Here is a 24,928-nt window from a genome sequence, read left to right as displayed (position 1 = left end):
TTCCTGTTGGCAACTCTACTTGGAGGAAATTGAGGGGAAAAAACTCACGATCCATCCAGGATTATTTGGGGAAACCATTTACTTTAGAATGACTCAACAATTACAAACCATAAACGAAAAGAAGAAAAATATACATGTGTTGTTGTTGCGTCGTGTGCAAGAACTACAGAAGGCCCTTTACTTCCACAGCTTCTTGATCGACATGTTCTTCTCACTGTCTTTCTGCATCACCTGGGGACGAGTGGGGAGAGCAGGGTCAATAGGCAGATAGAGGTAGAAATGTTTATTGTGTGAGAAAATGAATAAAATGAGAAAAAGAATAAAATAACAAAAAGTAGGTGCAGGATTAGAGTCTTTCTATTCAGGAAAGGAGAGGTTATTCCACGAACCTTTGCCACAGCCATCTCAAAGTCCTCCTGGGTGACGTGAACTCTCCTCTCTCTCAGAGCGTACATACCCGCCTCTGTGCAAACACCCTGACGAACAAACAAGAAGGAAATTAAATTGTGTACGACCTCATTTCACACCAGACTGCCACCATTCACTGTAACAACTCACCTTAACCTCAGCACCAGAGGCTCCAGGCATCAGTTCTGCGATCTTCCTCAGGTTAATGCCACGGGTCAGGTTCATCTTCCTCGAGTGGATCTTCAGGATGTCCAGACGGGCCTAATGGTGCAACATTTAAAATTACTCATACACAAAACCTCCCACTGCACGTATAACTGTGTGAAAATTCCTGTTCAAGTGTCTACCTCTTCATTTGGAGGGGGGAACTCGATCTTCCTGTCGATTCTGCCTGGTCTGAGCAGAGCCGAGTCCAGGATGTCAATACGGTTGGTGGCCATAATGACCTGCAGGAACAGGGGGGGGTGCATTTTAGTCAAATTAAGACAAAAATAAACGATAGTTATTGGAGTACTTGAAACAAATCAGTTTCTCCCTCCTCCTAGCATTTATAAGCAGTACAATAGATATATGTTTTATAACCAAGCAGAAATAAGTGTGTACTAACTAAAAAAGTGTAACCAAAAGAAATAATGTACAGAGGCTACACACATTTTTTATTTAAGTAACCATATAATGAAATACATCCAAGTGTACTGTTACAATAATCAGATATGTGAATGGTCCAGAAACAGTGTTTTGATACCTTAATGTTCTTTGTTGCCTCAAAGCCGTCCAGCTGATTAAGAAGCTCTAACATTGTCCTCTGCACCTCGCTGTCACCTCCTGATCCGCCCTCCAGACGAGACGAGCCAATGGAGTCGATCTCGTCCATGAAGATGATGGAGGGAGCGTGCTCTCTGGCCATGACGAACAGCTCGCGCACCATACGGGCACCTGGGGCAAGAGAGGGAGGAATTAAGGACAGACGACCAGAGGGTTTTGATAAGATCTAGTCAAAATAATGGATGTGAAATTGATTAGTGTAAGACAGAGGGGTGCACCTTCTCCGATGAACTTCTGGACCAGCTCAGAGCCGGAGACCCTGATGAAGGTACAGTCGGTGTGGTGGGCCACAGCTCTGGCCAGCAGGGTCTTCCCAGTACCTGGGGGGCCGTACAACAGCACACCCTGCAAACACAAACACACAGACAGAAATCAGAACCTTCTTTACACTGACAGATGCAGACAATATAAGACTACAGCTACTGTTTTTCTTTTGTGAAATTAAAAACATCCCAATTTTCTTTAAGAATCAGTACAATGAAAATAAAAGTGTGCTTGTGTGCGATCAGCTCTCTTGTCAGTCACCCACCTTGGGCTGAGCAATGCCTAAAGCCTCAAACAGCTCCGGGTGCTTGACAGGCAGCTCAATAACTTCCTTGATCTCCTTGATCTGCTTATCCAGGCCACCAATCATTTCGTAGGTGGAGTCTGGCACCTTCTCCACCATCATGAGGGACACCAGAGGGTCCACCTTGTTGGGCAGGATCTTGTGCAGGGTGTAGCTGTCGTTACGCAGAGCCACGCGGCAATTGGGAGTCACCTGGTGAGGAAGTGAAAAAGGGATACGATGAAGTACTTGAACTCATAACTACCAAACATGAAATGAAGCTTGAAACCATTATCACAGTTACAACAACTATAATACTTACATCATTGATGTCAATGTTCTTGTCCACATCCACAACGAATTTTCCTTCTGGATGCACCTGAAAATCGTGAAGATACATTTTAATGTAAACTGTCAACTGTCATTCAATATAGATTGGGCTTCGAAAAACAAATACAACATACCTTGACAAGCACCTTCTTTTTGTCCATGACCCGAACAACTTCACCTACGTAGGATCCCTGCTCCTGCAGCAACTGCAGCTCCTCACGAAGGAGACGTACTATGAAGAAAGGAGAAAAACTTGAGTACTTTCTACCCATAATAACACATTTCAGTAGAGCTTCATTTGACAGATAATACATTTTCAAATACATTGATGTTACAGTAATGGACCACAGGGTACCTTTGGCATTGAGCTCATTCCTCTGTGCCTGCAGACGTCTGAGATTCTGGCTTTTATCATTGACCGTCAACTGGTGAGAAAACAAAAAGGTTCAGGATTTGCAGGAAACCAGAAGTTGAGCAATCTGAGCCATTTTAGCGGTTCAAAATGTGCACATATAGTTCATCTCACCTGTAACTCCTCTATCTTTGACAAGTAGTATTGCCGGAGACCTGAGCCGCCTTTACTGTCGCCCATCTCCATCTGTTAGAGAGAAAAATCATCCAACTTAAAACACAGGCATCAAGACTTCTTCTATTGACACTTTCATTGGCGATTAATACACTGATTTAGGGATAATTACAACAGTGTAATTTTCATCAATAGCGTAAAATTGATCAACGTCAGAATTGGAAAAAAGTTTTGCTGTTTAAAAAGAGTTTAAAACCACAGCATCCACTCAGGAGCAAGAATCTTTAAAGAAACAGTAAAGTGACATTTATCGTGATAATTGTCACTATCGACCGTAATGAAACTTCTCTAATCAGATGTAATTACATTATTGAAACACTGTCAGACTTCATTAACAACACAAACATACCGATCTACAGCGGACAGAACTCAGGTGTTGACACAATTAAGATTTTAACCGGCAGCAAAGTCCTGTTATTCTGAACAATAGCATAACACCAGTATCACCCAGCTAGGTTACTTGCTAACTAACGCTAGTTGACGTTCGCTCGCCTAAGCTAACTAGCACTGTCATTAACGAAGTAACGTTGTTAACGAGATGATAACAAGTTGTACATGTTTGTTGTGTATCCGTTGTGTATCATAAACTTAAACAAGCAGTGGCGGCTGCGGCGGACACACAACTGCCAGTCATTCAGAGGAGCTAGCGCGAGCTAACTAGCCGGGTTAGCTACAATGAGACAGCAAACCGGCTGAACGCAGCTCGTTCACTGTGGTTGAGTAAACTGAGAGTTTAAAGTTCACAGCATCGTCACTAACATCCGATTCTAACTAAATCCTCCCCTCGGCGCTTCGTCGCGACGCGTCCCCGACGATAAACCAGTGAAATGAGCCAAACGGCAAAGAAAAAGCACCTACATGGTCGATCCCGTCCACCTCCATCTTGAATTTTCTGCATCCGCTTGACAACAGGCGCATCCGGCTGAGTGTCACTATGAAGCGGAACTGAATTCCCACACCGCCCCCTGTTGTCCTGGCTTATCATTACACCTTTCGTCCCAGCTGCAGTTGGTGCTTTGGCTCTAAAAACCACGTTGCACTCAGTTTAGAATGAGTTTGTTGAGTTTCAAAGCTGAGATTACTCAAACATTCATTGTGCAAGTTATCAGTAAATTCCTTCCAGTGTTACTGCACAGGCTGAGACTGCAGAGAGTTGGAGGCTGGTTGTTGTCTCAGGTGTGGCAGACGTGTCTCAGCTCCTCTGCAGGTGAGAAGCAGCCGTACCGGTTGAAACTGCTGCTCTCGGAGACGCATGAGCTCCTGAACCTGCACCAACAAGCTCACAGCTCCGACGCTGTGCAGCCGGAGGAGAGGCCTTCCTCTTTAATTATAGTAAAGATGAGATGAGTGTGATGTATTGATCCCATGCTGGGGAACTTCACTTGTTACAGTAGCAGAAAGTCAGAATGAGGTAGACAAGAGAACATGTGAAAGTATAAAAATAGAATAAAATATTTTCTTAAAAAACAATAGATAAAATTAAAAATTTAATAAAGAGAATTTGTAAATAATATACACCTTTCAATACTCACGGGAATATTATCTGTAGAGAACTGTTCTTGAGTAAAGTGCAGTGGTCCAGGATGATTCCACAAGGATATATACTATTTGTACATTATGTAGAAGGAGATATTGAAATAAATGCATTTATAAACTGTTATATCTATATCTATATCTATATATATATACACAATATGGATATTAATTATAAATATATTTATAAAGGTGAATTTTATGATAAGAAGCATTTATATGGAAAAAGTATAATTATTACATGTTATACATATACAAATTTAAGTGATATAGTCAAAAATATCAATTATAACATTAGATGAACCTGAAAACAGAATTTTTTAACAGTAACATGGGTATAATTTCAAAGAAACACGTGTCTTAAACTATAAGAGTATAGACTCTTAAAGAAGGACAATATAACAATAATTTGCAAGTATATTTATTGTATAAAATACTCCAAATGTATAAAAGATAAAGGCATTTGATTGGTACACAACATGCAAACATTAAACAGAGAGGTTGTACAAAAAAACACATTGTACACAAATTTCTCAAAAGTGCCTTAGTCACAAAACAGGCACAGTGGTATCTGCTAACATGGAATGTTTCAAGAGAAGCGCTGGCAATATTTTCATATAAAACCTTAAGAAAATAGCATTTCAATGAAAAGACATGAAACAATGAACTGTACACAATAATGTGTTGCATTGTTTAGTTGACAAGCTACAAACACCAGTTAAGCTTGCTGGGAGGTGGATGTTAAAGGAGGAGCCCTTCAAACCCAAACACCCATCCACCATTCCTCTTCCTGGCATTAAAACAATGCAACCCCCCCCCACCCAAAAAAAACCAAATGAAAACAGCATGTAAACATTCAAAAAGTACAAACAACTGCTGAATTACAGCTCAACATAGTCGGAGCTTTCCAGGAAATCCCTGTTTCTTACAAAGCATTTCAAATGACACATCCACGGATATAAAACAGCACCAACACCTGCAAAACTACTATTGGCTTTAAAAGCTTCTTATCTAAGGCTCAAGACATCTTATGAACTGCTGGATTTTTTAAAGGATAAAATCAAAAACATTCAAAATATACTTTTGAATACATGGATATATTATAATGAAAAATGAGTAATTCAAACATGTCTGCAAATTCTTCTTGACTGAGATGTTACCAGACATCCGTTTTTTTTTTCCTATCTAAAGGTTATGGCTTTAAAATATGAAAGTAAACAGAACCCCGTTCAGAATAGCGACAAAGTGACGGTGAAAACCACGTCAACAGCAGCAATGCTTACAATGTGCTAAGCATAATGTACCATAAAGAAAATATACTGCAAAACAAGGCAAAGAGTATTTGAAAGGCTCAATATCACAGACAATGCAAGGCAAACGTGTTATTAAGGACATGGAAATAACCTCTTTAGTCCCTTAAACTCTCTTTTTAAATGAGTATCTATGGCAACAACAAAAGGAACATGTATAAATTCCCACTTCTCATTTCATGTCGGTCAGGACGGCGTAGTGAACACTTAAGCTGCAACATTAGCTTGTGTCTTTCCAAAGCTAATTCCAATGTAAATGGAAGAAAAACGTTAACATTTGAAGTGTAAACTCAAGTTGGCTGTGGCTCCTCTGGAATGTGGAATATTTAGGTGAGTCGGATCCCCAGCACCTGCTCCAGCTCTTGTCGCCTCTGTTGCACCTGAAAACAAAGAAGTGATATCAGTTCAGACCAGTGCACAGTTACAACCAATAACAATCTGCTGAACCCTCATAATAAATTATTCATCAAGCATGCAGCAGTGCATTAGGCTCTGTAATTCCTTACTTTGGAGTAAACGTATCTGCCCACTGCCTCTGGTACCCAGGGCGCCTGGTAGAACTCAGTCTTCCTCTCCTCCTCTGGGTTTCCTGTCACATCTGTCATCAACTGGTGGAAAAAGAAATGTATTATCTAACATATGACTACAAATAATTTATAACTCAAACAGGCCATCCTAATAAGCATTTCATGCACTTTAACAGTACTGGCAAAGAGTTGACGATTCACAGATTCATTTAGCAAAACCAGAAATTACAAGAACCTAGACATTAAACTAATTTAATGTAATTATACTGCTTCGTTGGTTAAATATCGTTTTGGCTTCCAACTGATAACTGAACCTCTGTTTTAAATAAGTATTTATTTATTCTGTTAGTGTTACCAGAAGCGGAGGTGAGCATGTTTACCTTCAGATCTCTGCTCTGAGACTTGAGCCAGTCCTGGATGAAGTCCTGTGGATTATTGCTGAAGCTCAGCATAAAGTCTCTCTCTGTCTTCAGCTGGTTAATGTACTCAATGGTCTCATGGATCTGTAGTGAACACAGCCATAGTACAGTAATTGGTAAATGCACCTTTAACAAACTTCCCCCCCCTTTTATAATAATTATTCTACAATGCAGGTATCAGAGATTGACTGGTGGCCCTTACCTTCATCTCCAGAGCAGCAATTTCCTGTTGGTTGGTTGTTGAGGACAAGAAACTGTTCATTTGGCCTTTCAGTGGATCGTCCACCTCCACATCTATGTCATAGCAAGCTGTCTTCTTCTGATCTGTGGGGTCCACACTGCTCGCAGATGACACACAGACAGCAAGACAGACATTAAGCAGGACTGTAGTAACACATGAGTGAGGTTGACTGCAATTTTTAACAGCAAACTAGGATATTGATAAACAAATCTTATTTTTGGAATCTAAACGAGTACGATCTCATGTAAACAGCATTGAATCTGAAAATGAAAGCTCGTAAAATCAAAATCTTTGGAAATACTTTGGAGGAATCAGCAAATGTGATTCACACATGAACAAACCCAGGAAGAGAGATAATGATCCACACTCCCTTACCTAATGACATGATTGATGATGATGGGGTCAGGATGCTGCAGCAGGCCCGCCAGTTTCATGGGAATCTCAGCGAACCTCATGCGAGGACAACTGAAGATCTGAAAAACATTTGGTTAGAGAACAGATAATGTCTGACATGTTAAAGGTAAAGTTTTGCTATTGCTTTATCTCCACAAACACTGAAACATTAAAAAAGCCGTCTGGCCCACGTCACTCCCCTCCTCTCTAACCCTGTTTCCTGTCTCTCCATCACTGTGCCATCTAATAAAAACATAAGAAAATATTGCAGTACTTGTCTGAAATAGCGGTTGCAGTTGATGTACTCCTTCTCATGACCATCCTGCAGCTTGTTGTTCTTGATATAGAGCCAGAGAGCTTGCATGATGCTGGCCCGTGTCTGCGTGTGCACCCCCAGCAGACGAGCCAGCCGCGGATCCAGTTTGTACTGGGGGGGCTGAGAAAAATAGAAGAGATTTGGCCAAAGACAAAGTTAGTGGAAAATAGTTTGACCAGGTCGTACAAGCCAGGGATACAACTGGTAACTGATAACTGGTTTGTGTGTTAGTGTTACTGTGTGGGTGCATGTGCACATACCTGGTGGTCAAGCATGAGCAGAAGGGTGCATTTAACATTCACATCACCGGGTCTTTTAACCTGGAAACCATCTGTCTCCTGAGTGGTGGGCATTCTATGCCACTGTTAGATATAAAAAAATAAAAAAATAAGGAAAATATCGACTAACTTCTTTTTTGTTTTGTCCACTTTGATAAAATTGATCAAATAAAAAACAGCCCACTATTTATAAGGGTTATCTTAACAATGTCAAAACAACTTTCAGGCAAAAATACAATCAAAATGTTTTTTCAAACGTTTCTGGTTTAATAGTATCTGTGGAATTAATTAAAATAGAAGGCATTCAAGAATTCTTGCTCTCTCTCTCCCAGACTGGCTCAAAAAGGAAGAGCTCCAAAGTTTTATTGATTCCATCTGAGCTCCACTTGTGTGCCTATGCGCCATCAAATACTTGTGTCGTTTTGTAATACCTCTACTAAGTGGTTGTCAGGTCCATAGAGCTCCTTTTCAAGCTCAATCACCAGGCTCTTGAAGAAAGATGAGAACTTCCTCTTTTGCTTGCCGGTCTAGAATTACAAAGTGCATAAAAAGAGTGTGAAAAGAGAGCAACACGATTGGTATCTGTGTGTGCTTATTGTACTCTGTCAACTGGAGACAACTAGAAAAAGCTGTTGCACCCCCACCCTCTCCCCTGCCCAGCGAAACTGTTTGCACAACACGACCCCTTTTACTCCTTCCCTCACATTGGCTCTTTTTCAGTTTCTCCATGCAAAAAACCCTCCTACGCATGCCTAGCCCAAAGAGCCAGAGGAGAAACATTAACAGGAAAAAAAAAACAAGGATCCTTCATGTGGTCCTAGACGACACAATGAGTTGAGCTGGAACTGATGGAGGGAGGGGAGGCATGTCAGCTCTTGGTATGTAGAGGCCAATGGTTTCAATCCCTTGTCTCAAAAAGAACATGATTCTGTGTGTATGAGCGCATGTGTGTGTATGTCAGGAGTGGTGAGGTGGAGCGAGCAGAGCTGCAAACACACATCTGGTTGCGTGGTTGAGCCAAGGACTCGGGCCAACCAGAGCTGAGTGACTGTGAAGTTTTCAGAAACACAGAACCAGAGACCAAAATACTTGGGAGTCAGACCACGGGGAGACAATTGTGAAACAGGGCGAGAAATATTCATATGTAACGGCCGTGTTGTTCACATACTTCCTCCAGAAGCTTTCCCTCCACTCGCAGCTCCCAGGACGACACCTTCTCTGCCTCCTCACCCTCAGGCTTGCTGGGTGTGTATGTGTTGGAAATGTAGATCCTGAGTTTGCGTTTTTGCTGCGAGATGAACAAACAGATGCATCATGAGTTCCAGTAAAAAACTGTGGTTCTCAAGGTCAAATGATCTACGAGAAATTTGAATCAGATTCATTTAGGAAGTAGGCACTTTGTTTAACTGCACCCAGAAATGGGTCTTTTAAAATTATTATAAGTTATAGGAAACTCTATATGCTGAATTTCTACCCATAAAGGATTCACTGAAAATGATGCTTGCATATGATCCAGCATCACTGTTATAATCAAAAACCTGCCTCACTCTTTCACTTTCATGAAGCGATATCAAGTTACTGCTAATGCAAAGTTCCTACTGCTGCTGCTTCACATTACAAAAATTCAACTGCTGAAAAACAGAGAGGCTTTTATTGTGGGCCGACCACATTACTGTTGACTGACGTCTTTATTAAAATACTTGTTTGGCTGCACTGTAAACGGATACATCAGTTGCTCTTCTGTTGTATTTCTGACAAAGGAGCTGCTTTAGAAAGTGTTTGCTGCGGAATGAATCCACACCCACTGCTCCTCTCCTGTAACCACGTGTCACCAGATTAACTGAAACATGTTATTAAATGTCCTTATTGATAATGCACTATCATGAGGAGATACCATTATAGGCTTCTTGATGGCTTCCTGAATCTCCATGCGCTTCCGGGCAATGGTCTGATCCAGTTTCCTCTCAAAGGCCAAGAGGTCCATGTAGGCCTGGGATTCAGGGACCAGGTCTCTAATCTAAAGAAAACGTGTTGGGATGTTAAATTACAAGTAATTACAGACAACTAAAGGTAAACTGGTTGCATCTAACACATGAATCAGGAGATGAAAAGCTTCTTACCCTTTGCGGGAGAACCTTATCTGCCATTTTGCGTCTTTTTGCTCTGAATCACACAGAAAACATGAAATGTGAGGATTTCCAAAGTAAAAACAAGCTTTTTCTAAAAATCCAAGGATAATTGGATTTAATTAGACGAGGACGTTCTGTACTGTGTTGTCAATGTTGTCTCGTCATTTAGCATTAGCCCTCTTTAAGATATGACCTTCATTGACCAATTACTGAGTCACAGGCAGATACCGGACCAACACAGGGCTAAACGAAAGACCCAATTCACTTCATTCGATTATAATTTGTGAAAACTTCAAAGTGCGATAACAAAATCTTGGCGGCTGCTATCTCTTCATTAACTCCCCCGAACAAGCACCTCAGGCTCCCAGTTATCATCGCTACCGACTTCATAAGAGCGCTTTTGTTTCTGAAATTAAATTACACAGTTCCCCCTCATTATGACTAAATTGAATTTCGCCCCCTCTAATGAGAATTTAGGATGTTGCTTCAAGCCTTGTGGCCCGTGAATCCTTCTATACTGAGATTTGTTGTTAAGAAATAAGCCTTTAAAACAAGAGGATCTTTGTGGATAAAAACTGTAAACGCTGCCTCGCATCATGACTCGCCACATCTATGAGCGTGGCGTCACTGAAGTCAGAAATATCTGCTCGTGTCTGCTGCTTTGAAGGCAAATGTCAGTCATGAGATGCTCCACGTGTGATCTGATCTGAGTACAGCAACAGTGCAGTACAGAAACAACTATAAAGAGCAGCGTTGTTATAACGTCAATGAACTACAGCGGGCAAATATAGCAGTTGTTCTATTTATGACTGGGACGATGTTACTACGGTGATATGATGTATAAAAATATGCATTCACAAGACAAGATGGTTGACTTTTTGTTTTACTGTGAGCTTTAATTTGAATTAATTTTACCCTAGACTTGATCATATTTGTTTAATATATCTTCAAAGCACACAAACTACAACAAAAAGGTAACATTTAAAATGTTAAAGCCTTCCTGTAGATTGTGTCCTTGGTAAGTCAGTTATTATCCGTTAGGTCCAAATAATCCTGTTTAATACAAATTGTGTTGCAAACATAGTCATTTGAAACACCCAGTTTCATAATGGCACTTCCCTCTTTACACAGCAGCCTGTATAACTGTCCATGATCCTCTGGAACCATTACTAGCAAAATAACAATATTATAAAGAAATCTAACTATTTCACTTGGCTGTGGATTTACACCAGTTGTTTGTTCAAAGTCAGACAATGAGGGTTTCTGTGTCTAAGTTATGAAAAAGGACACAAATTTGGTTGAAAATGTTACAAGCAGATTTTGAAGGGCGCGTTCTAAGAAACTTGAAAATATAATCAGGTTTGTTATATTTCATTTCTGCTGCTAAAATATACCCATTTGTTGCACCTTCTTTAAATGAAAGAACTATAAATAAGATAGGAAAACATCCACATATCTATTCAGTGGTTTGGCGTCAAGCTGTCTTGGTCCATGTTCCTCTCCCTTACTTCTCCTTCCCTCACACAAACACTCTCACTTCTCCACAGTTTACCCTCGTCTGTGGCCTCCTCCCAGCGCCTCTTGCTGGTGTTGTTGATGCTGATGAAGGAACCGCTTCCTCGAGGCGTCCATGCTCGGAGGCCCCATGCCCGGCCGCATGGGCATGTTCCCATAAGAGGGACCAGGCAGCTGGCTCCCCATTGACCCCATGGGGCCCCCGATCCTGCCGGGTGGCATCCCTGGGCGCTAGAGATAAAAGGATGGAGGTTGATGATATAATTTCACAATTACAAGAATAAGAAGAAGTGCTATAAAAAAACACATCGCTGTGTACATATCAAATTTCTCTCTCCAGATCCCTTTACTTATATCAAGTACTTTCCCTTTAAAAAACTAAAAATAAGTTATTCAAATACAGAATGCAAACGATAAGAGTCGGATTAAATGTTGGAAAGAACATGAAAAGATTATTAAACGGAGGCCAACAATAATTAGATTGCTGGGTCATGCAAACTCATAATACATAAAGAATATCAGGGTAATAATAATGCAAAACATTTACACGCTTTTTACAGACCTAGTGTGGTTATTATACATATTTTATTTATGTTTGAATGTGATTTGTAAGATCATTTTTAAACATCTGAACTTAATTCCTCTGCTGCACACTGTCTTTGCTCTGGCATCCCCCCCCCCCCATTCAAAAGCATACGTCTGACCCCATATGGCTCCAACTGAAAACCACCACAACAACAATAATGCATGTGATCTCTGGAGCACACGAAGCCGCAGACGGAGGAGGTGAAGCCGGGGGAGCACGTGCAGGCGGAGGCGCTGACAGATGGTCGGTGATAATAAAACTTACTTTTGTTTTCGACATTAACTGACAGGAGGCCACGTGATTCTCACTTTTTAGACCACATGCACACACACACACACACAAATGATGTGTGATAGTAATTTGAATAAAATTCAAATGTTTCAGACACATAGTGATGAACCGATATTAATTTATATATTACTACTACTACTACTACTAATACTACTACTACTACTAATAATAATAATAATAATAACAAGTAATAAACGTGTTAATATTAGAAGCAGTGAGTGATTACAGGAAGAATCAAATGCGGAAGTAGTGTCACTTTGATATTTAATGATTGATGGGCTGATGTTTGTTTTAATCTTTTTGACTTATTTTAACTGGATTTATTCGTTTTTTTACTCTTAAAACATTAAAGTGTATTTCAACAACTTATCACAGCATTAAAAAAAGTCACATAAACATGTTTAACACAGATAAAATGAGCCCGGGGACCGACCTGGAGGTAGTGGGCAGAGTTGCTCATGCTCCGGGGGAATCCCGCCGGAGCTTGCTGCATTCCTGTCATCCTCATGCCCGCTGGGTGCCCGACGCTCATGGGGTTCGCACTCGGATTCATCGGGGGACCAGGGAAGCCTCCCCTCGATGCCATCTTCCGGCTCCACAAGTGGGTGGAAAGTGACGGCAACTAGTTGAAGACACGTCGTAGAGAGAAAAGCGGGAAACAAACTCTGTCAGCGGGGCGAGTTTCTGGTTTGACAGCAGGAAGCCTGTCAACAAAAAGCTAGCTAACGTTAGCTCCTGCCGCTGCGAGTTCCGGGGTCTGCTGCCACCCGCTACTGCTGCTGCTGCTGCCTGGCTCGTGGGCACCTGGAAGGCGGCTGGTTCTCGTCACCTCCGCCCGATGTCGCAGAAGCAGAACATGGCTGGAGATTAACGGCTAGCTCCCGGTGAATAACGGACACAACATGATAACCACAAACTAGCACAGCGACTAAAAACCCCCAGTTAAAGCTTCAAACTGCACACACAACACTGGGTGCTGCATTCACATGTGTCGGAAGTTTTGGTTTTACTCTCTCTCTGGTTGTTTCTCCTCTGGGCGTGAACAAACTAAAACAAAGAGGTTAGCCCGACTTACTTTTTATTTAACTTGTGTGTCATCTAATGAAAATGAGCTCAGTCAACCTATTCCCATGTGTTTCTATGAGGTGACGGTGATCTGTTTTGTGTTGACCGCTCAAACTCAACAAGGAACTTGGAGCCTCATTAACAAAACTGCCATAACAGACTGGATCGACCTGTTTGTGAAAAATACTGCTGGGTTCATGTTTACACCACATCTCTGCTCTAGGGTTGCACACAAACCCTGTAACCTCCACCTTCCCGCTATGGAAACTGTGTCTGCACCAGAACATGTATGGAAACGTCATCGTGCCCAGATACACACCAGTTACTCCTGTGCAGGAATAATGATGTCACACTGCAGGATTACTTCCAGCTTTATGCAGGAATATCCACTGTGTGGGTAAGAAAATACTGTAAACGTACCTGTAGGTCTTAAAAACTAAAAAGGGCATGCACCAACAACAATACAGGACCTGCTTTAGTTCATATTGCACTTTTAGGTTGTAATTTGTGATTTTCCGGGGCCCTGGGGGTTCTTTGATAACTGCCTCACAGCAGGGGGGTATAAGGGGACTAGGGATGACCTTTGGCCTCATAAGGCGTTTTCAGACATGACCTCCAGGTAAAACCAGGAGAATTGGATACAGAGTTTACCCAGAGTCTTGTCTTTCACACAAGCGGGAAGTTTTCTGCACAGACGCGTTCACAACAGCAACAAATCCTCTGCCTTTTTCAGGCGAGAGGTGTTGCTCCTGTAAATAATGTTTTTCCTGCCATGGTGTCGTGTTTTTTGAGGGTTGCAGCTATAACTGAATTTAGGTTTAAGGAAGGTTGAGCTCAAATCATCACCAGCTATGATACAAGATAGTGAAAGACAGACCCAGGTGTTTTGACAAAAGGATCATTCATAAATGTATAAGCATGTCTCTCGTTCTTTTGATACGAGCAGATTCACATGATTCATATCAGATGAATCAATTTTGTAATTGGTCCATTTGCAGAGCATGTGGTTTAACACTATTGCGATACATCCTGCAAACAACCAGGCCATGACGGTTTGGTTTTCAAGCCCTTTTGCCCAACGCCTCCGTTCACACACACACACACACACACACACGCCTTTAACAGAACCCAGAAATAAAACTGTAGGAAGACGCCCCCTGGCTGTTTACAGTTATGAACTAAAAACTCAGATGACAAAGCTCAAACTGTTTTAACTGTGTGTTGTGTTTTCCATCTGTTCAGTGATTACTGTCTCATGCAAAACACACAACTCTAGTTAACGCACACCCAATCACTGGATCTACAGCACCTCCTGTTGGTTATTCGGACAAAGTACACGGGCAGGGCCGCTGAGGTTATTGTCTTACGTCCATCAAACTCCAGTCAGAGCAGAGCCGGAGTTCAATTCAGCACAAGACCATGGGAGAGGTAACAAATCATTTATTATGCTAGACAGATGAAACAAACTGAGCCATGATAGCAGCAATTGAACTATTGGAATATTTACACTAACACGTCACACAAAAAGGATATATGTCACCCTTTACAATGTAAACACATGATACGAACACATCATTTCAATGCTAGAAAACAAGCCGGTCTATCCACCAAAAAAAAACAAAAATCAAAAAAGAAACCTGCTGCTTTCTGAAGTAAATACCTGCTTGTACAATTAGGGGTTCATTTACTGAACATTTTCAGAACAAGTTTCCACAGGTGAATTATTTCTCTCTCTCTCTCACACACTCTCTCACACACACACACACACACACAGGGTTACAATTCAACTGGAGAGCTCTGAGCCCGACAATGAATGTGAAAATAAAAAGACAAACAACTAACAAAGATTGTCTTTGATGTAATTTTTTTTCAAAGAATGAGATCTTTTTTTTTTAACAGGTGAGGAAACTTTAACTACACCTAATGCCTAATCATTTGTGTATTTTAAGAAACAACATATTGTGGGCGCACACAGCTGCCCTGTGTTCGGGCCATTGGATGCATTTACAACACAATCTACTTCTGTGCAGTCAAATCGTGTGCGCTGATATTTATTATTTGGGACTGCAGCAAAAAAAACAAAACAAAAAAACTAACTCAACAAAAATAAAATGAGTGTTGGTACAATGACTTTGTGGAAGAAAAATAAAATCTGTCAAGTATACAGTAGGAGGTCTGGACTGCTTCTGCAGAGCAGCGAACACCATAAATGTTGCCTTCAACGTCCATTGATATCACATGATTAAGAACCAAAGGTGAAGTGTTGTTGGTCTCCCCGTGCTTGAGTGTGTGTGGGTACGTGCACACACACACACACACACGATGGCAAGATAACGTGTATTTGTGGCTGAGTGTGTTATTGAGGGAATGCCTCATCTTTCATTAGCATGCGCGGACTCTCCTGGTTGTCCAGCCGACGTCTAGGACCCATCATGCCTGTGGGAGATAAAGAGCAGGAAGAGATCAGCAGTTTGAATAGATCAATGTCAAAAGTATTATATCATAGCCTGTTAGTATCAGTGTAGTTTTAACTTGCAGATCATGTCCCATGTTTCCAAAAGGAGAATGGAGGCATAATTGTTTGTTTAGTCTTTTCACGCCTTGATTTCCTGGGTTAACTATTTCCACATTTGCTGTCGTATGTTTTAACAGGTACAGTGATTAAACCTAAACAGAGACAAGCACTGAAGTACACAAACTGTAAACCTGTTGACAAGTAAAACTTTAGCAGTGTCCACTTACTGCTCTTATGCTTGAATGATTTGGATCTTCTGGGTGAGTTTGGATTCTGAGTTGAAAAAAGGGTTTTAAAAAATATTAGTTTGCCTTGAAAAATCCAGATCAATAAGTAATATTCTTGATGTTTAACATTTGTTGTGTCAATTGTTATGGTTTTTATAGTAAAAAATACAACGTACCTTATCAGATTTCCTTTTCTTAGCTGTAAAAGATATAGAAGATTCATTTTTAGATATTTCAAAGTAATTTCATATATGTCCAACATTCAGCAGTTAACACCCATTGCGTTTGTGCATCACCTTTCTTCTCTGCCCCATAAGACCAGTCATTATCATTGACGTCGTCATTATCCTCTTGGTCACTCTCTGATTTGTTGTTTGTGTTATTACCAGTGACTATTCTATAGAAGAGGAAAGAACAGGACACGACACACACACACACACACACACACACACACACACACACACACACACACACACACACACACACACACACACACACACACACACACACACACACACACACACACACACACACACACACACACACACACACACACACACAACTGGCTTACTCACAGTTTTATTATAAATACAAGCTACTTTTTATCTCAGCTACATTTGTATTAATCTCTAAGATTGTTTTCTATTTTGTATTTTGTAACGTGTAAGGAAAACTAGCACAAATTCACACACGGCAGAGAGGGTGATTACACCTCCTCCACAGGAATACCTTCTATGTGCATTATTTAATAGCTGGCACATCTTCATTTTCATGCTCACAGCAGGAGGTGGATTTTTATTGATCTTACGGGACAAAAGAAGCAGTGTCAAACAGCCAGATTCCAGTTTAGAGAAGCAAACTCGCTATGAGCCGGTTTTTTCATGTTGTTTCTGTACTGGAATAAACAGCAATATCTCAGGGGTAAGCTGTTGGGATAGATGTACTTTCACATTACCTGCGGTTGGCTATACGGCTGCTGTTGCGTCCCATCCCCAGACATTTCTCCAGGTGCGGGGCGAAGCGGGACGCGGCGATGCTTCGGCTGCAGTTGGGACACACACACTCTTTGTTTTTCCACTGGTTGTACACCTGGCCAAACACATCCAGTCCCGGCTGGTCCACGATTTCTGAAAATTGAAGGCAAAAGTTGAAATAACGTTCCGTGTAGGTGGCTGAGAAATAAAAAGGCTTTACTCCTCCAGTAAAGGGAGAGAGAATGACGTCATGCTCACCAAAGTCCCTCATGCTTTCTTGGTCCGTGTCATCCAGGAAAAAATAACCCTGCTTGACGGCCCGGTGGACGTCGAAGCAAAGACCCAGGCATGCATCCTCCACCAGGTCAGACAGGATGTCCTGAGCTAGGCCCTGCCAGGGGAGGAATCAGGAAGCGGTCACGAGTAAAGTAAAGCCAGGACACATACAGGGATCATCTGTGTTTGTGTTTATGCTGTCTGCCCAGAGGAGAAGGACAACTGTCTTTTCTTTGTCTGGTGAGAAATAAATCAGCCTCTTATTTGAAGATGACTAAATTCAGATCTGTTTCTCCTAAACCTGTCGCAAAAGACAAGATAAATCCAAGACAAATTGTGTGAGTCAACAAAGTTTACTTTTGGATCTTAATTCTATCACAAGAATTTGAGACATATAATGATTTGTGGAGTTAAATAAGTATCTGAGACACTGTTTATCCTTTAAGGGTCGTAGGCGGGCTGCAGCCAATCAATCCAGTATTTTGGGTACAGCCCATACAAATCACAATTTGTCTCATGGGGCTTAAGAAAAGGTGACTTCCTTGTGCCCTTAGCCCTCAACAAGAGTGAGGAAAAACGACCCAAAAAAACCTAGGATCTTAAATAAGGATGAGACAAGAGGACGGCTAATTCTCAGGAGCTAAATGTAAGAAGTATGAGAACAGAGTCTTAATTTCATCCATCCATTATCTATACAGCTTATCTTGTTTAATCGGGCTGGAGCCAATCCAAGCTGATACTGGACGAGCGGTGGTGTGCACCCTGGACAGATCGCAGGATTTTGAGTCTCCAATTAACCTAACCTCAATCTGCATGTCTTTTTTACGTATCTGGAGAAAACCCCACAAAGCCAAGATCTTAAATAATGATCGGGCTGAGACAAGAGGAAGGAAAACCGTCTAAATCTCACAACTGATCTCAAACTGAGCTCAGTTATGACTCCAGGAGAAGAAAGCATCTTGTTTTGAGTGTCCCTCTCCCCTGGGTGTGCATCCTGCAGCATCCTGTTGTGTCTCTGCAGATGCGAGCAGGCTGCCGCCTTGTTGACTCCACTGTACCTCCAGCTTGCTGTTGTCCAGGCTGGACATTGAAACCTCCTCCATTTTCATTTGCCAGAAGTATGAGATGAGCCGCCGCTGCTGTGGTCATGCTGTAGCGCAGCAAGCATTGGGCAGGACAGGGGCTGCAGCAGGGGAGGGGGGGGCAAACAACACGGTGCAGGAGTTAGAATCCCTGGCTCGTCTGGGTGTGTGGTGCAACATGTAATGTGATGCAGCTACTCACAAATGCACGTTGAACACTGCAGAGGAGCCGCTTCCCTCGTTATAACCTGCGAATAACACAAAAGAACACACAAACTGAGCGGTGGTTGTTGAACACCTTCACACACACACAGTTAAAAACACTGGTGCTAGCTGCTCCTTGTGGGGTTAATGGAGGCAGCTGTAGCCCGGAGCTTGAAAACAAAGAGCGGGGCTGTGAATAGCCCCGAGGAACCGAGAATGAGCAGAGGTTAGCGGGGAGGAGCGGCGGGTTCTGCTGCTCACAAACCACCGGGTCCTCCGCGGCTACAGCTACAAGCTAACCCCCGGTGTACCGCACCGCCCCGGGGCTGAGGAGAGCCAGAACAAAGCGGTGTGTTGGTTTGTAGCTGGAAGTTTTTGTTGCTTGGAGGAAATCATTAAAGGGTTTGTTCCACGAACCGGGCGCTGCTGCTGCTGCTGCACTGCGGCTGTCCGCCTCTCAGCTCCCCGGGACAGACCGTCAGCAAAGCGGCGGAGAGGAGACGCACAAACGACGCTCGAGTCCCGATATAAAAGGCCTCGGCGCCGGGGCAACCTTCAATCACAGTCCCGCAAAACCACTAATTGTGTTTATTTACCTGTTTCGGCAGGCGTCCATCTTGACGTCAGAGAGAGCAGGCAGTAGTAATCGATCGCCACACGACGACTTTTCCTCCAGTGAGGGGTTCCTCCTCCCCCTCCTCCTCCTCCTCAGGGCTTCTGCCACTGGTTTGTGACCAGTTATTTGGACAACATGTAAAGTGAACAATTTGAAATCTGTTAAATCAAATTTTTAAGTCAAAGAAAAAGACAAAAAAAAGTAGAATAGAAGAGGTGAAAAAATGAAGATTAAATAGATAAATCTGTATCAATATCTAAAAAATAACTTCAAATGGGAAACATACTAATAAAATATATACGACTGTGTAAAGTAATACATGTAATGGTATGACCTTATAAAATAGCTTAGTTAAAGGCACTAGTACATAAAAAAGTTTTTTAAAAGTTGGACTAACATGTCTGTTATGTATTTGGGAGCAGCTCCATTCAGAGATTTAAAAGTGAGCATCTCTATCTGGTTGGTATAATAGAAATAATAAGTGATTTACAGATGTAATGGTGTTTTTACTGAGAGCAGCACCACTTAGCAGTAATGATGATAATAGTCAGAGTCCCACTTTAACAGCAAAGGTCACAGTAAAAAATAGACACCCAGTAAAATAAATAATTACATCTTCATGTAACATGTTTATTGGAAATGTCTTTTTGCATTTGTTGACAGGCAGCACAATGACCAAGGCTTTTACACATAAATAATGTTTGATGATTTTCATTTTTATATTTATACATACATAATATATTTCAGCGTCATAATCCCATTTATCACAGAAAATATAAAACCAGACATTTTTCAGTGGTGCATATTTCCTATATCTCATTTTAACAGCAGATATAGAAAATAAGCTGACTAATGATACAATCAAGTGGATTTCCTCTGTTCACAGATGCATTAGGTTCCTGTAAGGGGCTAGATCCATTATCACGGGGGGGGCTCCCTGAGTAAATGGACTATAGGCTCCTCTAGAGTCCAAATTTTTTCCACTTGTAAACAGCATTTCTATGGCATCCATCCATTATCTACACTGTGTGTCCTTGAAAGGTCGCAGGGCTGCTGGAGCCGATCCCAACTGACATTGGGCGGGGGGGGGTACAGCCTGGAGAGGCCGCACATCCATCAAAGGGGCCTATTAACCATTCACACTCACATGACCTGGAGGAAACCCCACACACTGACATGATTGCTATGGCAGATTATTAAAAAGACTGAGATTTGCTCTCTCATAATATGTACAAATTAATTTGGGAATGCACACCATGTAAACCACAGTTACATCAGTTAGTTATTCAGGTCAAAGTCCGTCACTGAGGCACTTTTCCATCTTCTAAAAACCAGAATCCCGCTCTGAACTTAACGTGCGTGTTGGCGAGACTCTTCTGTCCATCTCATCACCATCTAATACATATCAAACGTGATGTCACCCTCCTCTTCTTCCCCCATATCCTGTGGATCAAGAGTTGATATTTTATACCGTCTGGATGCACAGCTGCAAACCTGAATACAAAACAGACAACTATGATTTAGTTTTCAAACCTCATCGCAGTCTAGATAGACCTCTTCTTCATCACTGCTGCTGTCCTCAATGTCTTCATCTTCTGAATCCTGTGAGACAACACATGTGCACTGAGAAGAGAGCTTTTCAACCCTGAGTGCAGCATATAGAATATATCTTTATTCTATTATTCTATTATTCTATTATATATTATATATTATATAACTCACATGGTAATTTATGACTTTACTCCTTTGTAAACCACATGAATAATTTCAAGTAAAATACATTTACTTCAGTTTAGAAGAGCAACTTCACGCAAGTTGTATTAACAATGCAACTTACTGACGATCTTTTGACATTGACGTATCGACATTTCTGCAAAGACAGGTACATGCATATTGTGAATTTTAAAGAAATGGTCACAGAAAAATTATTACAGAAAAATAAATAGTTACTACAATACATACATTTGGGCTAGATGCTTGATATTCCTCTTGCTCTGCTGCCGTCAACGTCTGCAGAATGTAAAAGGTGACACAATTTAAAGAAAAACAAACAACAAACGTGCTGAGATGAAAAAATATTTTATGTGGATATATTTAATGGAATATAGATTCTGTATACCTTAAACCACTTCTGCAGGTCCTTTGAATATTCTATAATGTCTTCTAGTGCTTTCTCTTTTTGGCGTTTCGTCTTGTTAAGACAGCTGAGAACAGACAACTGAAGAATTAATTTTGTTGCAAGTTGTAATGAATCCAGTGACGTAATTGTTGTCTGACGTTGCTCACCGAGATGTCATCTTGGGCTCGCCACTTTTCATATCAACCTTAGAAGAGAAGATTAATCCAATGTAGTTTCCACAAGTGAAGAGCACACAAACTATCAACACTGAGTCTAAACTGATGTTAATATGAGGCAAAGTGAAAAAGGCTTAATCTTCATTACAACAAAATAACCTCTCACCTCTTTAGATATGTACCTGGCATTAGCGTGTAGGATCCTCTTCTGTTCCTCCTCATCCAAAGTCTGAGCAACGTAAACAGCAACGTTACAAAAAGTCCATCAGAGTCACTTCGAAGCTGCATCTGAAATTTTTATAAATTACTCACCTTTATATATTTTTGCAGCTTGATTGTATACGTTTTCTTCATCTGAAAGAAATCAACCAAGTATTGCATTAAGATTTAACAGATTACTGTAATCAACCATGATGATCTTGATATCAGAAAATTGTGGTGCAGCGGTTTGTTCTCCACCTATATGAAACTCTGCATGTGTGTTCATACCTGGGAGCAGTGTTCAGAGTAGTCTTTCTTCTGACTCTTAGTCAAGTCCCCCCAACGTTGGGCCCACACTTTCATATAGTCTCTATGCGAGACCCCAGCCATAGACGCCATTTGCTCTTTGCAGAATATCTTATAGCCATTTCTAAAGATACACATACACAGGAAAATAGAAAAGTAACAAAAAGGTGATTAAGAAGTATAATAGAGTCAAAAGGAAGCAAGACTAAATTAAATCCATCGTGTTTGTCCTCGACCAGGCACCAAATGTGATGCATCCTCTCTCTCTCTCTTTGTCAGGTGGCGTATGAAGAGGGTGCGCTTCAAACCCGACCGGCCTATTTGAACTGAGTGGGAGTGGCCTGTGTTCCGTTCAAATGAGGCATTTGGGTACAACACATGTATCGACAGTGCTGTGATGATACAGACAACTTAACACATTTCACACATGGCTTGTCATTGCTGATTTCCCCAGAGAATAATTTGTGGATTTTGATGAAGAAAAATCAGGCATGTTTAGGGGACTGATAATTAGCAGTGTGTGCGATTTGGTGCGTTAAATGTGAATTAGTGAATTTTTTATAAAGAAATAAATTAATTAACCGGCACCTAGGTACCAATCATTGTCACTGGAGTGTGTGTGTGTGTGTGTGTGTGTGTGTGTGTGTGTGTGTGTGTGTGTCTTACATAGGAGGCCTGGGCGGCAGACCTTCTGCATCTTCACCCTGTTAACAAGTCACAGTTTGAATACAAGTGATATTTAGAACCTTGTAAGAAGTTGAAGCAAAAACAGTACAAACAGGTCACTGCAGTTCACAAAGAGAACTGCCGCATGTGACTTGGATCACTTACATCTACAGTCACCTGCTTACTCGTGTCCACAATATCTGCAAGCTTGAGACTTGTTTCCCTGAAAGACAAAGAATTAGCAAAACAGTGAATTTACAGTGGGAGCCTTCCAGTTCAAATCACTAGTGTATGTAACACTGTATTGTAAGTGTGTTAATTTCCGACCTGAACTCCTTTGTCTTTTCCCTGTATTCATGGAGAGCAAGCTGGTATTTCTTCACATATACAGCCTGTGATTTGCATAAAAGTCAGTACTTCATGTTAAACGATTAAAGCAACACTGAATGTGAATGTTTCCGCAGTAGCCGCTCACTCAAAGTACCTTTTTCCCATCTGGGAGCTCTCTGTACGCCTTGCCCGTGGCCGCCACTACCTCAGCGTGACTCAGCTCTGGATGCTGTTCTTTAATCTTGACCCAATTCTCCTCATAAAACATGCCACCTGAAGTGGGGGGTCTCTTCGGGAGGTCTGGATGGATCTGCAGCAAAAACATTCACTGTTAATTTTTCTTTTCTTTTCTTGCTGGCAGCCTTTCTGACTGTAATAACATGTTACTACTTCACATCTATCAATGTCATAAATGAAAATATAACCTTGCACAGAGCCATTTTATATCCTTTTAAAGAGCTTGATCTTGCTGTTCTTACCTTGCTGTTCAGGACAGGGTCTGACAGGACATCTTCAGCTTCAACAATGAGCTCTGTGAGGGACCGTTGTTTGCGCATCTGAGAGACAACAGCAGCAAGAATATTAGACTCTTTTGAAGTTATAACGTATAACGTTTGTTGCCTCTCTATCACTGACCAATACTGTTTTAGTAAAGTAAAACATCTACATGATTGGTGCTTGGGATCGGCAAAGGCCAGGTATCAGAATTAGGAAGTGAAAAATGGTATAGAACATCTCTAATTGTAATGCTCCATGTCACATATCAAAAGTCGTCTTAAACTGGTTTCATGAACATGAAAGTGAGCCCAGTTAATTGTAATGGCCTGCCCAGTTAGCAGATCTGACTCCAGTTGGAATCTGGTAAAGTAGAAGATTTGGAGCATGAACTCGCACATGACAAATCTGCAGAAACAATGTGATGTAATAATTTGAACGTGCAGGAGAATCCCAAAGGTACGTTTCCATCTTCTTGTGGAATCAATGAGCCCTGGGAGACTCTAGTATAAAGTTCACGATAATGTTCATTTTGAGTGAAAACAAATGAATCCAATCCTAAAAGAAAAGCTATTGTACACTAAGAATGAGTTTGAGTTTATTATGTAACATGGTGGAAAGCTCCAGAACAGCTGCTGAGTGGCTCCTGGCTGAAATGCTGATTCAAACCCTGAGTCACCTTCTTCATCAGCAGTTTCCACTTTTGTTCGCAGTCTCCCGCAGAGAAAGGAGCGAACGCCACCTTGTTCCAGTCTACGTGCTTCAGTCCTTTCGCGTAAGAGCACGTAGCGTAGGTCCTGGGGATCCTGCGTTTCATTTCCACAAACAGCCTCTGGATGTTTTCCAAGGTCCAACCTGAAGTCAGCAGAGACACAAGAATGGAGACTAACATGAGTGAATCCAAGTCCAGAGCTACTGTTGAGTCAGTCGCGTGGTTTGTGGGATGTTGTGACGATGTTTACAGGTTTATTTAATTATACCAACCAGATTTTTCTGCGTTCATTTTCCCAATAACACGTGTTTCTGGTGCAGAGGGTTCAGAGTTAGCCAGGCTAGCTAGCTAAGTTCAGTCACCGACGAGTAAACTACGACCTGAAGGGAATCAATACTTTCACTAGACTCCTCTGTTACCGTTACGCTCATTCGCAGGAAAAAACACGTGGAATCATTCACGTATTTTGTATAAAACAACCGTGAATGTGCTTCGAGCGTGTTTTTATTTTATTTTAAAAGTGGGTAACATTTCTGGTAGGCGGGTCCCTGCTGTGAGAGCTACCAATCAGAGACGAGCAAAAGGGAGTGCGTCACCAGGAGAAAGGCAGCTAACAGCCAATGAGCTCACGCTTCTTCTTCTTCGTTGTGGTTATTGTTGGCAGATGGAACATTTCGGTGAGAGGCGCCACCTACTGAGCCGGAGTGTGTAGAATAATGACACTGAATCA

The 24,928-nt window shown here is 41.5% G+C and overlaps 4 protein-coding genes and 1 long non-coding RNA gene across 12 annotated transcripts; 1 reads left to right on the top strand and 4 right to left on the bottom strand.

Annotated features, from left to right (window-relative positions):
- Positions 1 to 59: 59 nt before the first annotated feature.
- psmc5 (proteasome 26S subunit, ATPase 5) lies at positions 60 to 3,686 on the bottom strand. 3 transcript variants are annotated; one of them, XM_034569741.1, is made up of 12 exons: positions 3,555 to 3,682; positions 2,637 to 2,708; positions 2,466 to 2,535; positions 2,245 to 2,342; positions 2,103 to 2,159; positions 1,763 to 1,993; positions 1,452 to 1,578; positions 1,154 to 1,344; positions 756 to 854; positions 559 to 669; positions 390 to 476; positions 60 to 231 (listed from the first exon to the last, which is right to left on the bottom strand). In XM_034569741.1, the coding sequence occupies exons 1-12, from the start codon at positions 3,612 to 3,614 to the stop codon at positions 178 to 180; spliced, it is 1,257 nt and encodes a 418-aa protein (XP_034425632.1). In that variant the 5' UTR covers positions 3,615 to 3,682; the 3' UTR covers positions 60 to 177. The 3 variants fall into 3 exon arrangements, with proteins under 3 accessions (XP_034425632.1, XP_034425630.1, XP_034425631.1); XM_034569739.1 differs by having other exon boundaries at positions 62 to 231; positions 2,245 to 2,373; positions 2,407 to 2,535; positions 3,555 to 3,686; XM_034569740.1 differs by lacking the exon at positions 3,555 to 3,682 and adding an exon at positions 3,456 to 3,480 and having other exon boundaries at positions 62 to 231; positions 2,245 to 2,373; positions 2,407 to 2,535.
- Positions 3,687 to 4,633: 947 nt separating this feature from the next.
- On the bottom strand, positions 4,634 to 13,203 carry smarcd2 (SWI/SNF related, matrix associated, actin dependent regulator of chromatin, subfamily d, member 2). 2 transcript variants are annotated; one of them, XM_034569736.1, is made up of 13 exons: positions 12,668 to 13,203; positions 11,395 to 11,588; positions 9,834 to 9,876; positions 9,608 to 9,730; positions 8,882 to 9,001; positions 8,145 to 8,240; positions 7,696 to 7,797; positions 7,394 to 7,555; positions 7,102 to 7,199; positions 6,688 to 6,823; positions 6,447 to 6,569; positions 6,046 to 6,147; positions 4,634 to 5,919 (listed from the first exon to the last, which is right to left on the bottom strand). In XM_034569736.1, exons 1-13 carry the CDS (start codon positions 12,818 to 12,820, stop codon positions 5,866 to 5,868), a joined length of 1,506 nt encoding a protein of 501 aa, XP_034425627.1. In that variant the 5' UTR covers positions 12,821 to 13,203; the 3' UTR covers positions 4,634 to 5,865. The 2 variants fall into 2 exon arrangements, with proteins under 2 accessions (XP_034425627.1, XP_034425628.1); XM_034569737.1 differs by lacking the exons at positions 4,634 to 5,919; positions 6,046 to 6,147 and having other exon boundaries at positions 6,468 to 6,601; positions 6,637 to 6,823.
- Positions 9,876 to 11,198, top strand: LOC117752444. Its single transcript, XR_004612082.1, has 2 exons — positions 9,876 to 10,680; positions 10,849 to 11,198. It is a non-coding gene; the product is annotated as an uncharacterized LOC117752444 (long non-coding RNA).
- A 1,193-nt stretch (positions 13,204 to 14,396) lies between the features above and the next one.
- Positions 14,397 to 19,287, bottom strand: si:dkeyp-118b1.2 (uncharacterized protein LOC559983 homolog). Of its 4 annotated transcripts, XR_004612081.1 has the most exons (10): positions 19,174 to 19,287; positions 18,576 to 18,621; positions 18,350 to 18,474; positions 17,274 to 17,406; positions 16,997 to 17,168; positions 16,338 to 16,438; positions 16,218 to 16,240; positions 16,042 to 16,087; positions 15,042 to 15,735; positions 14,397 to 14,415 (listed from the first exon to the last, which is right to left on the bottom strand). XR_004612081.1 is itself a non-coding variant. In XM_034569742.1 (9 exons), the coding sequence occupies exons 3-9, from the start codon at positions 18,398 to 18,400 to the stop codon at positions 15,656 to 15,658; spliced, it is 606 nt and encodes a 201-aa protein (XP_034425633.1). In that variant the 5' UTR covers positions 18,401 to 18,474; positions 18,576 to 18,621; positions 19,174 to 19,287; the 3' UTR covers positions 14,720 to 15,655. The 4 variants fall into 4 exon arrangements, 3 of the variants coding, with proteins under 3 accessions (XP_034425633.1, XP_034425634.1, XP_034425635.1); XM_034569742.1 differs by lacking the exon at positions 14,397 to 14,415 and having other exon boundaries at positions 14,720 to 15,735; XM_034569743.1 differs by lacking the exons at positions 14,397 to 14,415; positions 19,174 to 19,287 and adding an exon at positions 18,946 to 19,156 and having other exon boundaries at positions 14,720 to 15,735; positions 18,576 to 18,624.
- Positions 19,288 to 20,416: 1,129 nt separating this feature from the next.
- Positions 20,417 to 24,758, bottom strand: LOC117753350 (putative upstream-binding factor 1-like protein 6). Of its 2 annotated transcripts, none has more exons than XM_034571411.1 (16): positions 24,471 to 24,758; positions 24,166 to 24,341; positions 23,471 to 23,548; positions 23,146 to 23,301; positions 22,989 to 23,053; positions 22,827 to 22,884; positions 22,662 to 22,699; positions 21,978 to 22,119; positions 21,801 to 21,842; positions 21,655 to 21,717; positions 21,480 to 21,517; positions 21,313 to 21,397; positions 21,156 to 21,203; positions 21,031 to 21,063; positions 20,727 to 20,795; positions 20,417 to 20,636 (listed from the first exon to the last, which is right to left on the bottom strand). In XM_034571411.1, the coding sequence occupies exons 1-16, from the start codon at positions 24,487 to 24,489 to the stop codon at positions 20,589 to 20,591; spliced, it is 1,158 nt and encodes a 385-aa protein (XP_034427302.1). In that variant the 5' UTR covers positions 24,490 to 24,758; the 3' UTR covers positions 20,417 to 20,588. The 2 variants fall into 2 exon arrangements, with proteins under 2 accessions (XP_034427302.1, XP_034427303.1); XM_034571412.1 differs by having other exon boundaries at positions 22,839 to 22,884; positions 24,471 to 24,757.
- Between the last annotated feature and the right edge of the window lie 170 nt (positions 24,759 to 24,928).

This window comes from Hippoglossus hippoglossus, chromosome 19 (assembly GCF_009819705.1).
Source record: "Hippoglossus hippoglossus isolate fHipHip1 chromosome 19, fHipHip1.pri, whole genome shotgun sequence".
NCBI lineage: Eukaryota > Metazoa > Chordata > Actinopteri > Pleuronectiformes > Pleuronectidae > Hippoglossus > Hippoglossus hippoglossus.
Note: the sequence above shows the minus strand (reverse complement) of the source record. Positions and strands in the feature narration are given on the sequence as shown.